The sequence below is a fragment of the Musca autumnalis genome, unplaced genomic scaffold (genome assembly GCF_047663935.1).
Source record: "Musca autumnalis isolate F117 unplaced genomic scaffold, ASM4766393v1 scaffold_5, whole genome shotgun sequence".
Taxonomy (NCBI): domain Eukaryota; kingdom Metazoa; phylum Arthropoda; class Insecta; order Diptera; family Muscidae; genus Musca; species Musca autumnalis.
The window spans coordinates 54,275,892-54,295,123 of NW_027412088.1; the positions used below are offsets into that span (position 1 = coordinate 54,275,892).

The following is a 19,232-nucleotide window of genomic DNA, read 5'->3' on the forward strand; positions in this document are numbered from 1 at the left end:
GTCCCTTTAAAGGGGTTCCCTATAGATGGAAGCATCTTCAAATGGGGCTTTTATAGATAGAAGCCCCTTCAGAGGGGTGTCTATAGATAGAAGTCCCTTAAAAGGGGTATTCTATAGATGGAAACTCCTTCAAAGAGGTCTTCTATAGATGGAAGCCCCTTTCAAAAGGGCCTTTTTTATATAGAAGTCCCTTCAAAAAGGTCCTCTATAGATATAAACCTCTTCAAGAGGTATTTTGAAGCCTCTTCAAGAGGTCTTTTGAAGCTTCTTCAAGCGGTCTTCTTATTGTCAGCAAAGGAGACTAAAGGTCTCGTCACATAAGAGGATTTCTGGTTTAATTCATTAAGTTGCATGCTCTTCCGGCTTTAAGTCAAAAGTCAAAGCACACGAAAATCGTGTTTCAGCACACATTCAGCCGAGTAGAGTTGCCGCATCTCTTAATGAATGAATTAAGCTAGAAATCCTCTTATGTGACGAGGCCTTAATTTTTCTTTACTTGTTTGATAATCTATTCGAAGTTGGAATTACTATAAGAAATCAACCATTAACCTACCACCCTAAAGAAAGGCAAAAAGTGAGGTAACATTTCTTTAGAAATAAATTTCATTGCAATTCATTTTTTTGTTAACAACATAAAGCTTATAAAATCTAATTACTATAAGTAAATTTAGTACAAACTAATAATAATAATAACAATAGGGTAAAACTATTATATTTAGAATATATAAATTGCACCTAGAGCAAATAATAGTTTTTTTTTTTTTTTTTTTGAAAGTTACCCCCAGTTTTTGTAAAACTTTTTATTCTTCTCACACGAACTGTCAAATTTTGTAGATCGATTTACACGCCTCAACGCAAATGTAGTGCTCTGATTTTTAAAAAAGGATTTCTTAACTATATATGGCTCGCGTCTACGAAAAATTATGTCCGTATGTCATCTGGTGGCTGAGCTATGGATGACTAAATTATTACGAATATAGACGAACGAACAAAAAATAGTTACAAAAACAGGGGGTAAGACTTATAAAAAATGGTAATCGTTATACCATAAATAGAGTTAATTTAAAAACGGTCTTATTTTACAATGTAAGAACGTAACTAAAGGCAGAACATCTGAGAAATTTTAATATTTATTTTAATTTAAACACCATTTTCCATGGCATGAAAAAAGAGCCGTCCGATATTATAACATTGAAATCAAGCTCACAGCTTACATCTTTCAGATATCTGATGTCCAAAATAAAGAAAATCATGTGCTTATCTAATTTGGGGCGATTTGTTAAACTCAAATTATTCTTTAATCTCCATCGATATTCCTTATAATTGGTGCTTGACTAAAGATTTATTTAAACCTAAAAAAATAAGTCAACTTCTACACGATATCATTTTCCTTAACATAATATTTCATTGACAGTTAAGAAGACATTTTCAATGTCTAACATTAAAGAAGATGTCATTTTTAAACAAAAGAAAACATTAGCACATATTCCCCTTATATTCAAAAACTTTCAAATTAACAAAATCAAAAAATATCCCTCCCCTCAACTTGATTTAATACTATATAACTCTTATAGTACACATTTATGATAAACTATAACTTATCCATACTTAATAATTTGGATCATTCTAATATTTATTGTGTTGAGCCAGCAACTGCATATCGGTTAGATATTTAATAATGTGAACTTTAGCCTCGGCTTTTTGCCGCACTCCCAACGTATTCAGCATATCGGTGACGACAACACCAAATGACTGATCTTCGGCACTGACACCCTGTTGATTTTGTTTTGATTTCAAATTGTTTAGCATACTTTCGTGAAACAGTTCGTCTTCGGTACGTTCTCGTTTCATGGGAACTTCATAGTAAAAGGTTTGTTTCTGTTCCTTACCAGGTCCTGTTGTGGTGGCCGTTAATTGATTATCACTGGTAACGGTTATTTCAACTGTAAAAGGAAACACACAAAGAGATATAAATTAGATTTGATGAGAAAGTAGAACATAACCTCACACAACTTACCATGATGATTTTGTAATGCCTGTTGGGAGGTTGCTGCCGCTCCATTTATGGGAAACATGGTATCAACAACATGTTGTTGTTGCTGCTGAGCCTGTTGTTGATTGTGATCAACCTGTGCCACTTGATTTGTAGTCTGGGCCGGCGGCAATGGTCCACACTTGCCAAGCAACGATTCTCGATATTGTCGTATAGATTCGACAAGAAAACTCATTTGTTTAAAATAACGCCAACGTGATTCGGTACTCAGTTTCATTTCTCGTGCAAATTTATCTCGCAAACTTTTCCAGCGTTTGGTGCATTTTTGTTCTGTAAAAAAGGAGGTGGAAAAATGTTTCGAAATTAATGAAAATTAAAACCACATTATTGCAAAGTTCAGATAATTGATATAAAATTGTATCAGCCATTAGACAAGTTGAGTACTTTCACTACAGGAAGAATGTGTTATGAGTTCGGCCTATAGATGAAATATAATATAGAAGAAGACCCCATACGTCTTCCATCTACATCAGATAGAAGGAAAAACTCCTTCGGATGGGTCTTCTATAGGTGGAATCCCCTTTAAAGGGACTTCTGTAGACAGAAGCCACATCTATAAGGGTCTTCTGTAGACAGAAGCCTCTTTAATAACGGGCTTTTATAGATACAATCCCTTCGATTAAGTTTTCGATAAATAAATGCCTCTCCAAAGCTTCTTCAAAGGTCCTTCTATAGACAGAAGCCTCTTTAATAAGGGGTTTCCAAATATGCAAGCCTTTAAAATAATTTTTCCACCAATAAAGGCCTCTTCAAAGGGGTCTTCTACAAATGGGAGCCCCCTCAAAGGAGTCTTCCATAGATGGAAGCGCCCTCAAATGGGTCTCCTATAAATTAAAGCCCTTTCAAAGGCGTCTTCTATAGATGGAAGTCTTTTCAGTAAGGGTCCTCTATAGATACAAGTCCTTTAGAGGTGTTTTTTCATAAAGGAAGACCTCTTCAAAGGGATATTCATTAAATAAAGGCCCATCAAATGGAAGCCCATTCAATGGGATTTTCTATAGATGGACGCCTCTCCAAAGGGACTGAAGTCTCTTCAAAGCGGCCTTCCATCGATAAAAGCTCCTTAAAGAGGTCTTCTATAGACAGAAGTCGCTTCAACGGGGTCGTCTATAAATGGGAGCCTCTTCAAAGGGATCTTCAATAATTGGAAGTTCCTTCAGTGTGTCTTCTATAAAAGGAAGTCCCTTCAAACTGCTCTTCTATAGATAGAGACCCATTCAAAGAGGTCCTCTATAGATACAAGACCCTTCAAAGGGATATTCAATAGATAGAAGCCCCTTCAAGGGGATGACCATTCAAAGGGGTCTTCTGTACACAGAAGCCTCTTCAAAGCGGCATTCTATACACAGAAGCCTCTTCAAAGCGGCCTACCATCATAAAAGCCGCTTTAAAAGGGTCTTCAATAGATAGAAGACCCTTCAAAGGCATCTTCTATAGATGGACTACCATTCAAAATGGTTTTACGTAAATAAAATTCCTTTCAAAGGGTCTTCCATAAATGGAAACCTGTTCAAAGGGGTCTTTTATAGATGGACGAACCTTCAAAGGGGTCTCCTATAGATGGACGACCCTTCAAATGGGTCTTCTGTAGATAAAATGCCCCTTCAAAGGAGGTCTTCAATAGATAGCAGTTCCTTCAAAGGGGTTTTCTATAGATGGACGACCATTCAAAGTGATTATTACTGTAAAAAGGCCCCTTCAAATGGTATTCTATAAATATAAATTCTCTCAAAGGCGTCTTCTATAGATATAAGTCATTTCAAAGGGGTTTCTAAACGTAAAGCCGCTTCAAAGGGGTCTTCTATAAATGGACGACCCTTCAAAGGGGTCCTCTATAGATGTAAACCCCTTAAAGGGACCTTTTATAGTTGAACGACCCTTCAAAGGGATCTTCTATAGATGGACGACCCTTCAAAGGGATCTTCTATAGATGGACGAACCTTCAAAGGGGTCTCCTATCGATGGACGACCCTTCAAATATATCTTGTATAGATGGAACACCTTTCAAAGGGGTATTCTATAGATGGAAACTCTTAAAAGGGGCCTTTAATAGATGGACGACCCTTCAAGGGTATCTTCTACAGATGGACGAACATTCAAAATGATTTTACATGAAAAAAGTCCATTCAAATGATCTCCCATAGATGGAAACCTGTTCTTGTGTAGGTGGAAGATCTTTCAAAGGTCTCTTCTATAGATGGAATATCCTAATAAAAGAAATTCGAAACGATTTGTTTGTTGGGTTTTCAGATGTCATAGGCCAGAGATGGGAGTGCAGAGGTTTTTTATTTGCGAAAAATGAAAATAAAAACAAATCAACGGTAAAACGGTGGAGAACAACAAACGAACGAATGAAGACAGCAGCGCACATAAACAAGTGTAAAAGAGAACGGTGATGTTCATTCAAATTTAAGCGTTCAGGGTAGAAAGGCGGGGGCAAAAATATTCTGCATGAAATTAACTTATATTTTTTCACGCTTAATTTTGACTGAAAAAAAACCAATGTCGTTCGAGATGAAAATAATTAAAACAAATGCTAGTCTACTAGATTCAACGTGGAAGGACAACAACCAGAAGCATTTGTTACGGAAGAAGCATTTGTTTATTTCTTCACACACACAACCAGAGGAAGAAGAAGCATTTGTTTTTTCTCTCACACACAACCAGAGGAAGAAGAAGCATTTGTTTTTTTCTCTCACACACAACCAGAGGAAGAAGAAGCATTTGTTTTTTTCTCTCACACACAACCAGAGGAAGAAGAAGCATTTGTTTTTTTCTCTCACACACAACCAGAGGAAGAAGAAGCATTTGTTTACATTTTTACAATATAATGTACCGTATGAGTTCCTTTGAATATTGTCGTTTTCAAATGTCAAATTGCACTTAGTCCAAGTTATTGCTCATTCAGTTTACAAACATAATAATTAATTTATATTTATTTTAGCCGGCTTGGACCACACATTATCTGTGGCATTCCACCGTTTATCTTTTATGCATATCTGTCAGATGTGACTGGACGTTTTGGTGTAAAGGACCTTGTGCCTTCGGTTATATTCCATTTGAACTAGGTTTTAATATTGTTATTTTTAAGATTATAATGGTTTCTACCAGATTCCCTGTCTGAATTTGTTCAGAAAATCAAAGACTATGCTCTTTGGCATCATTGGCTTTCAAGACGTACTTTCCGTGGCACAATGAAGTGCGCCGGGAGAAACTGGCTACTATATATTACCTCAGGAGGACTTATTCAGTTAAGAAAGCAATTCTGGATACCTGGGCCAGATCCTGCATTCGATAGTATGCCTGATGTTACCTCTAAAAACCAAATAAGTAAAACAAAAATACGTTATGATTTGAATTGACTGGACCCATGGATATCTTCATAAGACCATGGAGGTAAAGTAAAAGAATGGTATTTCCATTGGACACCTTTGCGCATGACTGGGAGCCACCATACTTTATTTATTTCTCTTATGGCATCAATGGAGATCCTTTAAAGTTTTGGTTGGAAATTGAACTGAGTTGAAATTATTAATGCTTAAGAAATATTTAAAACTCATTACCAAGAAATTACTTGTTATGTTCCTTCGTATTGTGGAGAATATAAAGGGAATCTTGACGAATATTTTTCATTTGGTTGTTTGTTTAATTACAGAAAAAGGATGGTGATTGTAAACCCGAAATTGGAATTGGTGGCCATTGGAAGAATTTAAGAGGTTCCTTGCCAGCTTCCCTCAATATGTTGACCCCCTTGGCCCGCTTCCTATGATACATGGTTATTCTAGGAAATTTTCAGTGTCGATACCATTTCCTGATCGGGTGTTGAATATTCTAAAAATATATTAATAAGTTTTGGAGTATCTAACGATTGACGTATGCAGCACAAAAACAACGACCGAGACACAAGTCCTACACAGCGACAGCACACAAAAGACGAGCAATAACAAGAAAATACAAAAACTACAAATTTCTCAAAAATAAAAGCAAATAGAAAACAAAAACAACCAAAACGAAGAAAAAGCGAATGTACAACAAAAACAACGTCAGACGATGGTTTTATCGTCGTCGTTCTGCAAATGAACGACGCAAACTACGACCGACCACTACACCAACAACATCAACGTCATTACTTCGTACAGAGTAGGGTTGTCAAATTCCATTATTTTGACTTATTGGAGATTTTAACAAAAAAAGTCTTCTGTGGTAATTTTTTTTTGAGGCTTCATAATGCCGGGCATACACTATGGGCATGCAGGACAGCATGTGTAATAGTATTAGTAAATTTTGAAGTTTTTGTCAATGTATTTGGGTGTAGTTTTGGCAGGATTGAAATCAAAATATGTAGTTTTGATTTTGTAAATGAACCCCTTTCAATCCGATGAATTTTGTTTATTTTCCAAGTAACCAACAAATAATTTTTGAAAACAACAAATATTATTTGTGAGGAAATTAAAAAAATTGGAAAACTTCAACCCAAAATCGAGTTTTGGAGGAAAATTCATAATTTCTGGAATATGGATTGAAGGAATGCCACACACTATTCAATCACACACGTACACAAGGGTTCATTTGGCAGTGCAGTTTGGCAGTATAGTGTATGCCCCGCATAAAAGAAACTATTTATAACAGTTGAGTTTGGTGCTATTCCGAGAAATTGTGCGTCCGTGCAAAACACTAGATGTCATAGAGATTGATTTCAGGACATTTATTATAGGAATATGAACATACTCGCCACTAAATCGAACGTACTCGCCTCATAAACATCTAAAATGAAGCTCATCCTGAACATAATTGGCGATGCATATTTGAATAAAACGCTTGAAAACTTGTTTAAGTCGCCTGGGCAAGCCACTACTATGGTGCTTACAATGTAAGCAGCTTGGCCTCCCAGTGTGATATGCGAATATTCCTGATACATCAAAACAACAGTACCGGTGCAGTCAGTATTCGCTTGAGTGCTAAAGTCACAAGTATACATCCATATTTGAAGGAATTCTGTACGAAAGTTATATAAAGAGGTTGACATAAGTTCAGACGGAAGCTCGAAGGTGAAATTTATGTTTCTGAAATCGTAAGTAAAAAGAGAATAAACTGAACAGAAAATCAATAGATATTGATACAAGTATTCCTTACGCGTATCGGGCAGAATACCGATAGAAATTGTTTATCCGAATTTTGATTTTGGTTTGCTGGTATGACATATTTATTACGAATGTGTCACTCATTATATTGCAAGAGATGAACAATAGCTATGATAAAGGCGGTCTAGTCGCCTCAATTCGCGTTTGGATTATACTGATAGCAAGATGTTCACCAAATGGTGGACTGAGACCACACGATCTCTTTTCTCTTTCTCCTTCATCCACTAAAGAACTTCAAATTACACATTCGAATAAGTGAACAAAATATGAGTAAAATATCTTGGGCCCCAAAGCAAACGGTTCATAGTTACTCTTGGATATGAGACCTTGTGCCATACAGGGAGTAAGGATATTAAGAATCATCACACTGGATACACAATTTTCCAACAGCTGCAGCGCGACTCACAGAACAATGATATGATCCAAGAATCTCCTGAATCTGATGAAATCAACAACCTCGTCAACCAGTATCGCACAGAGATATGGGTAAACATCTGGACAACTGTAAAGCTTGGTTTACATTTATGAAATCCATTCGATTTCAACTGTCAATTCCATTGCTTAAACGTCAAATGAAATTCAATAGATTTCTGATGACTTTTCATTTGACGTATACGCAAAGGAATTGACAGTTGAAATCGAGTGGATTTCGTAAATGTAAATCAAGCACCACAAGCTCTGGGCCACAGACTTACAGGAGCCAACACCAGAGAGCTAATATCGCTGTTTCGGAGGTGGTTACTTATCGATTCCGAAAAATCCAACTGAGCAGAACACGCAAACAAAACAGGCCTAACACAATATATAAAAACGAGGCACCTGTGATATTTACAATAGAGGACATTAGCACTGACATCAGAAGAGTTAATCCACCGAAAGCCCTGGGATCTGTTTCTGTAGACCCTGTCTAAAAAATGGGGGTGCTTCTATAGACTCTTCCCGGGATAAAATGTTCTTCTATAAACACTTTCAGAAGAAAGGGTGCTTCTTTAAACCCTATCTAAATAAAAGAGTGCTTCTTTAAACCCTATCTAAATGAAAAGGTGCTTCTTTAAACCCTATCTAAATGAAAGGGTGCTTCTTTAAACCCTATCTAAATGAAAGAGTGCTTCTTTAAACCCTATCTAAATGAAAGGGTGCTTCTTTAAACCCTATCTAAATAAAAGGGTGCTTCTTTAAACCATATCTAAATGAAAGGGTGCTTCTTCAGACCCGTTCTGAAAGAAGGGTGCTTCTTCAGACCCGTTTTGAAAGAAGGGTGCTTTTATAGACCCGTTCTGAAGGAAAGGGTGCTTTTATAGACCCGTTCTGAAAAAAGGGTGCTTTTATAGACCCGTTCTGAAAGAAAGGGTGCTTTTATAGACCCGTTCTGAAAGAAAGGGTGCTTTTATAGACCCGTTCTAAAAGAAAGGGTGCTTTTATAGACCAGTTCTGAAAGAAAGGGTGCTATTATAGACCCGTTCTGAGAGAAATGGTGCTATTATAGACCCGTTCTGAAAGCAATGGTGCTATTATAGACCCGTTCTGAAAGAAAGGGTGCTTTTATAGACCCGTTCTGAAAGAAAGGGTGCTTTTATAGACCCGTTCTGAAAGAAAGGGTGCTTTTATAGACCCGTTCTAATAGAAAGGGTGCTTTTATAGACCAGTTCTGAAAGAAAGGGTGCTTTTATAAACTCGTTCTGAAAGAAAGGGTGCTTTTATAAACCCGTTCTGAAAGAAAGGGTGCTCTTATAGACCCGTTCTGAAAGAAAGGGTGCTTTTATAGACCCGTTCTAATAGAAAGGGTGCTTTTATAGACCAGTTCTGAAAGAAAGGGTGCTTTTATAAACCCGTTCTGAAAGAAAGGGTGCTTTTATAAACCCGTTCTGAAAGAAAGGGTGCTTTTATAAACCCGTTCTGAAAGAAAGGGTGCTTTTATAAACCCGTTCTGAAAGAAAGGGTGCTTTTATAAACCCGTTCTGAAAGAAAGGGTGCTTTTATAAACCCGTTCTGAAAGAAAGGGTGCTTTTATAAACCCGTTCTGAAAGAAAGGGTGCTTTTATAAACCCGTTCTGAAAGAAAGGGTGCTTTTATAAACCCGTTCTGAAAGAAAGGGTGCTTTTATAAACCCGTTCTGAAAGAAAGGGTGCTTTTATAAACCCGTTCTGAAAGAAAGGGTGCTTTTATAAACCCGTTCTGAAAGAAAGGGTGCTTTTATAAACCCGTTCTGAAAGAAAGGGTGCTTTTATAAACCCGTTCTGAAAGAAAGGGTGCTTTTATAAACCCGTTCTGAAAGAAAGGGTGCTTTTATAAACCCGTTCTGAAAGAAAGGGTGCTTTTATAACCCCGTTCTGAAAGAAAGGGTGCTTTTATAAACCCGTTCTGAAAGAAAGGGTGCTTTTATAAACCCGTTCTGAAAGAAAGGGTGCTTTTATAAACCCGTTCTGAAAGAAAGGGTGCTTTTATAAACCCGTTCTGAAAGAAAGGGTGCTTTTATAAACCCGTTCTGAAAGAAAGGCTGCTTTTATAAACCCGTTCTGAAAGAAAGGGTGCTTTTTTAAACCCGTTCTGAAAGAAAGGGTGCTTTTATAAACCCGTTCTGAAAGAAAGGGTGCTTTTATAAACCCGTTCTGAAAGAAAGGGTGCTTTTGTAAACCCGTTCTGAAAGAAAGGGTGCTTTTATAAACCCGTTCTGAAAGAAAGGGTGCTTTTATAAACCCGTTCTGAAAGAAAGGGTGCTTTTATAACCCCGTTCTGAAAGAAAGGGTGCTTTTATAAACCCGTTCTGAAAGAAAGGGTGCTTTTATAAACCCGTTCTGAAAGAAAGGGTGCTTTTATAAACCCGTTCTGAAAGAAAGGGTGCTTTTATAAACCCGTTCTGAAAGAAAGGGTGCTTTTATAAACTCGTTCTGAAAGAAAGGGTGCTTTTATAAACCCGTTCTGAAAGAAAGGGTGCTTTTATATACCCGTTCTGAAAGAAAGGGTGCTTTTATAAACCCGTTCTGAAAGAAAGGGTGCTTTTATATACCCGTTCTGAAAGAAAGGGTGCTTTTATAAACCCGTTCTGAAAGAAAGGGTGCTTTTATAAACCCGTTCTGAAAGAAAGGGTGCTTTTATAGACCCGTTCTGAAAGTAAGGGTGCTTTTATAGACCCGTTCTGAAAGAAAGGGTGCTTTTATAGAACATATCCACAGGAAATCGTGATTCTATAGATCCTTTTTGAAAGGAAGATATTTCCATAGACCTTTTCTGAAAGAAAGCGTGCTTTCATAGACTCTGAAAGAATGCGTACTTTCATAAACTCTGAAAGAAAGCGTACTTCCATAGACTCTGAAAGAAAGCGTGCTTCCATAGACCCGTTCTGAATGTAAGCGTACTTTCATAGACCTTTCCTGAATGAAGACGTGCTTCCAAAAAAACCAACTTAGCAGAAGACGCCAAAAGAGCAGCCCTAGGAAAAACTCGAAGAAAGAAGTGCTTCGAAAGAAAGTGTGTCTCCATAGACCCTTTCTGAAAGAATGCGTGCTTCCATACACCATTCTTAAAGCATTGTTGCTTGTAAAGAATCCAACCATAGACCAATTCTGATTTAAGGGGTGCTTGCACGGCATTTCCATCCTTATGATGCAGAAGACTTTTTTATTAGAAATAACGACTCTATCGGTCAAGCCAGCTGGCAAGGAGGATTCATATTTACCTTCCATGACATCTTCCAGCAGCACATACCTATCATGCATTCAAAAAGGCTCACAGCACCACCACAGCCTTCACAGATGGGCTGACGTCCGTATCCTCAGTTGCTTGGAAAATGACTGCAAATGTGTGAAGAATTTTGTTTCTTAACGCCGTAGTATTTAACTTTAAGTTAACCGGAACGCTATAAATCTGTTCCGTAAATCCAAACTATAACAAAAGAATACTTATAATAATGGGGGTATCTCTTTGATCTGCCTGCAAAACCACACCTAAGCCACATCGTTGATCTAGAGATTCCCGTTCATGCGTTTGTATATCTCCTTCGACCATTTTGGAGTGCCTAGGTGAAGGAAGCCTCTCCAAAGATTGTAGCAGTGATGCTTTCGTATCAAATAACTAGGTAGTCAGACCCAAGAAAGAAATACATTCTCGTTAATAGCGGGACAATATATACCTCTACTGTATATTGGGCAGGTAGTGTTTAGGGGAATCCCCTCGGATGAGGTTAAAATTTTTACATGTAGTTCTTTGTGCTCTGATCACAACCATATATAGTCCCGATTTACATTAGGCGATTTTCCTTGCGGCATTTTTTCTCGTTCTCTTTTAAACTTGCCTCTTGCGTTTGTACAGGCAATTCTGTTTCGGCAAGTTTTGTTTTCATAATATTGGAAATATTTTCTAAGTTTTGGTTTGGCTTGAGGTCGGCAAATTAAAAACATTCACGAGGAATTAAAATAAATACTGCAACCAACTTTATCCACACAGTGCTAAACATTAGCGACAAACAATTTCATACCGAAAATATAACTAAAATCAGAAATATTTTAAAAATGAATGATTTCCCCAACAAAACAGTGAAAGATCTTATCAACCAAGTTCGATTCAAAAAGGATAATAAAGAGCAAAAACCCCCTAAGATATATAAACGCGCGACATATGTTCCAGGTTTTTCAGAAATATTCTCTCACTCTAATCTTTATAACAAAGAACACCTTCAGTTGGCACTAAAAAGTACAAAAAAAAAAAATAACCTTTTTAGTCGTACGAAGTGCGAAGTTCCACCAGAAGACAAGTATAACGTCGTTTACAAAGTGATATGCAATGGTGACGGGTCCGACATATGCGATAAGGTATATGTTGGGCCAACAAAATCCAAGCTTAAAACTAGGTTAAGTGCACATAAGTCGGACCAGAAAGCAAAAAACAGACCTATGGAACAAAAAACTGCACTTGCCGCCCATTGCAAGAAACTAACTACAAGCGAAGATTTATGCTAGAAATGCTCAACATAATAAATGTTCCGGCAGAAAATCGGATGAATTACAAGACAGACACAGACCACTCTGCGCAAATCTACAGAAACTTGATAGACAAACATCAAAAACTTTAGTTGGAAAGTATTTGTGAAAAGATGAAGTAATTTTTAGCGATTACAAAACAAAAATTTGTTGTTAATGTTTTTATATAAAAATGTAATTTGTTCTTTTAAAGATTAAATCCCTGATGATGGTTGTCGGAGATGACCGGAATATCGGAAAATAAAAATAATATTAAAAACAAAATAAAATGTTTTTAATTTGCTGACCTCAAGCCAAACCAAAACATAGAGAAAATTTCAGTCCAAAGGTCAACTATAACCATACAACAATATTGGAAATAATGTCAAAAATTAAAAATATAAAAGGAATTGTCTGAAAATTGCCGGTACGAGCAATTTTTCCATTTTCATTCCTCTAACGTGTCTCTCCTACAAACAGAGACTTGCCGCAAGTAAACTTGCCTAATGTAAATTGGGACATAGTTTCCCAGTCCATACTTAACGAGATGTGGGGTCTGTTTGATTTTTCGGTATTTCTTTTAAATTGTAAGTTTCCTGTCGGTAATTTAAGAATTTCTAATGGTCTGGTGCAAGTCGAAGTCGGTTTGAGAGTTCATTTTGCTATGTTGGATTAATGTTCTTCCTATGTATTTTAAATGTACACCCATTGAATATATACGTGTGTCTTCCACTCCAGTTTCAAACATCATTATGTAGTTCAGTGTAATACTGGGAACACACAGGATTCGCTCAAGGAAATACCTTAATACATCGTTGAGGTCTTGAAAATACGAGTATCCCCAAACTTGAGCCGCGTATGTTTGTATGGATCTACATACCGATAAGAATACTTTCCATTTAGAGTTTATGTTCACATCTGATCTACTAATAAATCCTTTCCAAGTGGCACTAATAGCATTTTGCTTCAAAATTTCTTGTTTGGATGTGCTTGTTGAATTTCATTTTTGGAGTGAAAGGTACGCCTAAATATTTAAAGTGATTTGATCATTATTTAAACTCCATTATAGAGACATTTTACATTTTTGCTTAATTTGCCACCTTTTCGGAATAGTATAATTTGGGACTTAAGGCCTAGGTACATAAGCTGCCTTGCCTGCTTTCCTTGCTTCTGATAAAAGAATAAAAAAGGAAAGGGCAACCCAGCTCGAAATTTAATAGGCCATCTTTATTATTTTATTTTTATTATGTCAGAAATGAAGCAGGAAAGCAAGGCAATCAGGCGAGGCAGCTTATGTACCTAGGCCTTTAGTTAAATTCACCTCCAAACTCCACATTTTGCAATAGTCTTCCAATTTGTATATCATATTTTGTAATACTTTAGCATCATCTTCTAAAAGGACAATATCGTCCCCATATAAGAGAATCCTCACATTAAGATAACCAACAAACAGCCCACCTTCAACAGAATCGTGTAAATCGTTTATATATAGTGCAAATAACAATGGAGAAAGGAGGCAACACTGTTTTACACCTTTGGTAGTTTCGAAGTACTCAGAAAGTTCTCTTCCGTCCCATACAGCCGACTGAGTGGTTTTCTAGATTTTCTCTATCATTGTAGCTAGTTTGTATGATACACTAATTTGAACGAGTTTATATTCTACGTACAAGGGTTTGTCTCGAAATATTGTCCAAGGCTGCTTTGAAGTCTATAAAAAATGAGTAAACTTTCATATTTTCGGCAATTGACGCAAGGTTATGTATGTTAACAATAGTTGAATAGTTTTTTGGGAAGCCAGCTTGATATTCCCATAAAGATTTTTTCTAAGGAATTCTAAGGAAGCATATGTGCTCTGTTCCAGAACCTGAAAGAAGCTACTAATTTTTACTACGATAACATTTTTTCCTTTATGTTATCGAAAAAAATAGTAAAAATTAGTAGATTCTTGCAGTACTGGAACAGACCAATGGTTTTTGGAGCTTTGTGACTTTTAACACTGGCCAACATTTTGTTCATATTGTTACGAATGTAACTTATAGGTTTAAGTTAATTTCCGTTAATTTAAAAATTTGAATTGTAACGTAAAGTTTTATTACGCAGTTACTTTATTTAAGCAACAACAACTACCATGTAGAACTCTCTTCATTATTCTAGATGTTACTTTACCTTTCATTAATGTGCTTTTATTTTGTTTTGCCATAGTCATGTAATTATTGTTTAGTTTGTCACCTCTTTATTTCTTGCATCTGTTTGTTGTTGTTGTAGTTACGTCATTACTGTGCTTGTCGTCCAATTGTATTCCCCCCATGTATGTATGTGAGTATGGTTGTTCGCTTAGTGCGAATGTGCGTCTGTGTGTTCGCTGCACAGATTCGAGGTGTTGCCATATGCTCTAGATATTTCTCGAACAGGGAGACTATGGGATATAAATACAGGGGAACTGGTAATGACGAGTTGAGTTGTGTTTTAAGCGTTGAACTGAACAGATCGGTTAAAGAATAGCTGCGTGCTAACTAGAGACTTGCTGTGTGCTTAGTAATTAAAGTCGGTTCCGAATAAGTGTAATAAAGTAAATAAAGCATTGTAGAAACGTAATCTAAAACGAACCCTGTTTTATTTGGTACAAATCGTACTGGGGAATAAAACAACGTCTACACGGAGATTAGTTAAATCTAATTCCGTAACAATATCAAACATATTAAAATTAAAATCGGAACAACTCTAGTTTAGTAAAAACTCACCGATTTTTTTGAAATTTTTTGCAGAGGTAGATATTGTTGCGCTGATCACGGAAATGTATATTTTTCTTGGGGGACGGACCCGGTTATTGGACCCGAAAGTCCGGGTACAAACCCCGGATTTTTCCATAAAACCTTAAAAAAGTCGAAAATGGGTCCATTATGGGAGCCCGCTTAATATATGTCAGATTATAGCTCGCACTTTAACATTTCCAAAATGGTGCTATATGTTGTAATACCTTCTCTGGATCCAGAGATATGGCCCTTAGAATCTTCAGAACTCGGTTCTGTAGGGCTCGTTTCTTTACATTATAGGTGTCTATGAGAAATTTTAAATTTCTAAATTGACCAAAATTTTCTTTTAATTTATAATTTTTCTTTAAATAGCCGGCCTTCGGCCGGGGATTTAAGACTTTCTCCTATGGACAGGCACAAATCTCGGGAACGGGAACAAAATTTTCTTTTAAATTATAAATTTTTCTTTAAGTAGCCGGCCTTCGGCCGGGGATTTAAGACTTTCTCCTATGGACAGGTGCAAATCTAGGGAACGGGAACACATTTTTCTTTTAAATTATAAATGTTTCTTTACATAGCCGGCCTTCGGCCGGGGATTTAAGACTTTCTCCTATGGACAGGTGCAAATCTCGAGAACGGGAACAAAATGTATTTTTAAATTATAATTTTTTTCTATAAATAGCCACTTGGAGAAACCGGGTTTTCGAGATTCTAAGAGCCATATCTCTGGATCCAGAGAAGGTATCACAACATATAGCACCATTTTGGAAAGGTTAAAGTGGGAACTATAATCTGACATGCATTAAGCGGGCACCCATAATGGGCCCATTTTCGACTTTTTGAGGGTTTTTGGAAAAATCCGGGTCCAAAAATCAGTTTTTGGGTTATATCACCTGACCATCTGGAAATAACACCATCATATGACCAGTTGTTGGATAGGTATTTCCATAGCTTTCCAATGATACCCATTTTGTAGCAATCGGATCAGTAGAGCCGGGTCCAACCCGGGTTTTATACCCGGACTTTCGGGTCCAATAAACGGGTAACCGGGTCCGTCCCCCAAGAAAATTATACATTTCCGTGATCAGCGCAACAATATCTACCTCTGGTAAAAATTTCAAAAAAATCGGAGATTTTTTACTAAACTAGAGTTAAGCCTTAAAATCTCTGTCTAATTCTATAATTTCTTTATTATACGGTGCTTAGTAAATGAAAGATATTTCATTGGCATTATTGAGTAACTCTTCATAATAACATTTAAACGACTCTGGAGTGATATTTGGCAACCCTTTTTTCTCATCCCAAACGTCCCAGACGTACATATTAAAAAAGCAGCAGCACGGCGACAACACTCAAATCGGACTCACCGACACACACAGCCAAACACAGTCGAAGGCAGCATTAAAATAGAGGAGGTGACGGTTGAAAAGGGGTAAACAACAAGCAGCACACCACACAACAACACGAATATTTTCAGTCTCAGTGGGGGGAAGAAAATTATCATTATTTTCGTTGGCCGACGTCCATCATCGGGCAGGAGGTAAATTGAAGCACTAACAAACATGCTTTGAAAATGACATTCAGAGTTGGTGTTTCTGACAGCAAGTAGATTTTTCCCCCCATAAACCAGCTTATGGAGACCGTTATCATAGGCATTTCCTTTCGACATATCAAAACAAAACCCTTTCCTGATAATTGGTATTATATTCCTTCCCGTCCCCTTAGTCTTTCCCGCTCTACTTACCAGGCATTCCAAGTTGTTCAGATATTTGTTTCCAGACTTGAGCCTTTCTAACAAAATGCTTGTAATTGTAATGGGAACGGTCATAAATGACGGGATTCATTTTAACAGCTTCGATGAGATTCAAATCAAATTGTTGTTCCATATTGGCATCCATTTTTTCAACCATTGTGACGGCTTTGCAGGCTGTTGATTGTTGCAGTTGTAAACTTGTCCAGTGATTTGCGACTTAATTTTATTATGACTGACTGACGGAGTCAACTTCTCTGCAAACTTTAGCGCCTTTTTCTTCTTTGCAGAAAGAAAAAATTGAATATTTTTCTCTTGCACTCTGAGCAACACGGAATTTGTAACGTAATTTTCCCGTATCTTTAACAATTAACTGCGACGTCACAGTTTGACTATTTTGCCCAAGCTTTTGTTGCTGGTGACTTCAGACAAAGGTTTTAATTTTCCTAGCGCGACAGAATTTGTTCCCCGTTTCTTGGTTCTCTGTTTGCGAAAAGCTCTCACACTGCGTGCCCCAACACTTTGGGGTTAAATTTGTGGGAGTCGGACGATGTGTTTATTTTCTCAATAAGTCAAACAGGAATTTTTTTCTTATTTTATCTTCCGATAGTAAAACTAAAAAATTATTTTTCCCACTCGCGCTAAATTCTGTGCTGACAACTGACGTAAACGACGACGTGAACGCAACTAAATCGAGCCATTTTGTCGACGACGTTCCTCGTCGGTACAGCAAAACAGCCGAACGACGATGTTGACGTCGTTCGGTTGTTAACGCAAAATACCCAACAAAATGAATTGGAAAAAACTGTGCACACACAACGTCGGCTTCTGGTTTTTAACGTCATTATTTAAACGTCAGAGATGTCGAACCTGGGGGTGCATCAGCGGTGGATAATTTATAAAAAATACCTTCTTGATTTTGTTTGGCTTTAGTGCTTGGTTTACATTTACGAAATCCACTCGATTTCAACTGTCACTTCCTTTGCGTATACGTCAAATGAAAACTCATCCGAAATCCACTCGATTTTATTTGACGTTTAAGCAATGGAATTGACAGTTGAAATCCAGTGGATTTCGTAAATGTAAACCAAGCATAGGTCCGAAAATAAAAACAGTAGTATTTTTTTTCTTTTTAGTTTTAGGTCATCTTGAGTGAATTTGTCTTTATATATGCTCTGTTCCAGAACCTGCAAGAAGCTACTATTTTTTACTACGATAACATTTTTTCCTTTATGTTATCGGAAAAAATAGTACAAATTAGTAGATTCTTGCAGTTCTGGAACAGACCAAAAAATGTTAAACAAAACATATTTTACTAGGCGTTTACACAAGACAGACTGTCTGCAAATACAACTCTGATTTACTAACACATACATATATTTGTAGTTTGTCTCCCAGCTGTCCATCATTTTTTCAAAGACAGTCGGGTTAACAAATTTTTGATATTTTTGTGAAAAAGAAGTGCGATGATAATTCAAATGTGCTGAAAACAAAAGAATATCTACAAAAACAAAATAAGTGAACGGAAAACGAAAATAAATCGATGATTTTTATTCATAATTTTGCAGTTGTCTGGACGCCTACGTCACACAGGCAAGTTTTGCGTTTTTGACAATCAATACATGAACTCAACTGTCATGTGTAGACGCAGGGTTAAACAATAATTGCATTTTGTTTTTGTTCCTTAACGACAATAAAATTTGCACATCCTATTTCCTGTACGAGTATTCAAGGCAAATTTACATAAGTCCGTGTTTAGACACACAAATTTCTCGGGAAAGTAAATTCAGTTTTTAGGCAATAGGGGGTAGGAAAGAGTATTGAGGAGCTCTTTCCTCTCCGCTCTCTCCCAAAAAACTCAATTTACTTTCCCGAGAAATTTGTGTGTCTAAACACAGACTAAGGTATATGCATGGTTCAATTATTAGAAGGTTGGGAAGGTTCATGAAATTATAAAAAACAACTCTGGTGCCGGTTTGCTTATAACTTCAAATTAATAAAACCTATTGCATGGTTTTGTTTATTTGAAATATTGTCAAATATTCAAATTGAAATAAATTATGTATGTATGTCCACGTTATGGTATTGCCCCCATATAACGGAACCTGCAGATTTTAGTTCAGACACTTGACTTTGGAGGATATAAAACGTTCGGCTCGGCCCAATGGACACTGAGCTCACCGAGGTCATTTTGGGAGCTACCTTTAACATCCGTTAAGGGTAGCGAGTTAGCATGTTTTCGTTAAAAAACTTTATCGGATTAAACCCCCTAACTTAAAATTCATTGAAATTAATAGAAATTCGTGGCTATTCGTTTTTGTGGATGTAAGAAAGTAAGTTGGTAGTCACACGTACAAATGTTTCGTAAAAGTAAAATGTATTCATTCTCGTTTTAACAACCGAAGAGGAAACATCGTGATCAACCCCCGAGTGTTCAAGTGAAATTCTTTTTATCCAATTACCAGCAAAAGTGTTACTGAATATCCAAAAGATTAATTTCCTTTGAGTATCATCCATATCATTTAACTTCATCAACCATTAATTAATATAACAAAATTAGTGTTTTTCGTGAATTGTGTT

At 36.8% G+C, this 19,232-nt stretch overlaps 1 protein-coding gene across 1 annotated transcript; it reads right to left on the reverse strand.

The window, feature by feature from the left end:
* Window positions 1-575: 575 nt before the first annotated feature.
* LOC141406014 (transcription factor Adf-1-like) lies at window positions 576-17,407 on the reverse strand. The gene is made up of 3 exons (XM_073990981.1): window positions 16,647-17,407; window positions 2,018-2,323; window positions 576-1,943 (listed from the first exon to the last, which is right to left on the reverse strand). Exons 1-3 carry the CDS (start codon window positions 16,810-16,812, stop codon window positions 1,627-1,629), a joined length of 789 nt encoding a protein of 262 aa, XP_073847082.1. The 5' UTR covers window positions 16,813-17,407; the 3' UTR covers window positions 576-1,626.
* Window positions 17,408-19,232: the final 1,825 nt, after the last annotated feature.

Coding starts and splice junctions, on each gene's coding strand:
- LOC141406014 (XM_073990981.1), bottom strand. CDS start 16,812: ATGGTTGAAAAAATGGATGCCAATATGGAACAACAATTTGATTTGAAT. Junction 2,324..16,646: donor TGAACAACTTGGAATGCCTG/GTAAGTAGAGCG, acceptor CCTTTTTTACAG/AACAAAAATGCACCAAACGC. Junction 1,944..2,017: donor GGCATTACAAAATCATCATG/GTAAGTTGTGTG, acceptor TTCCTTTTACAG/TTGAAATAACCGTTACCAGT.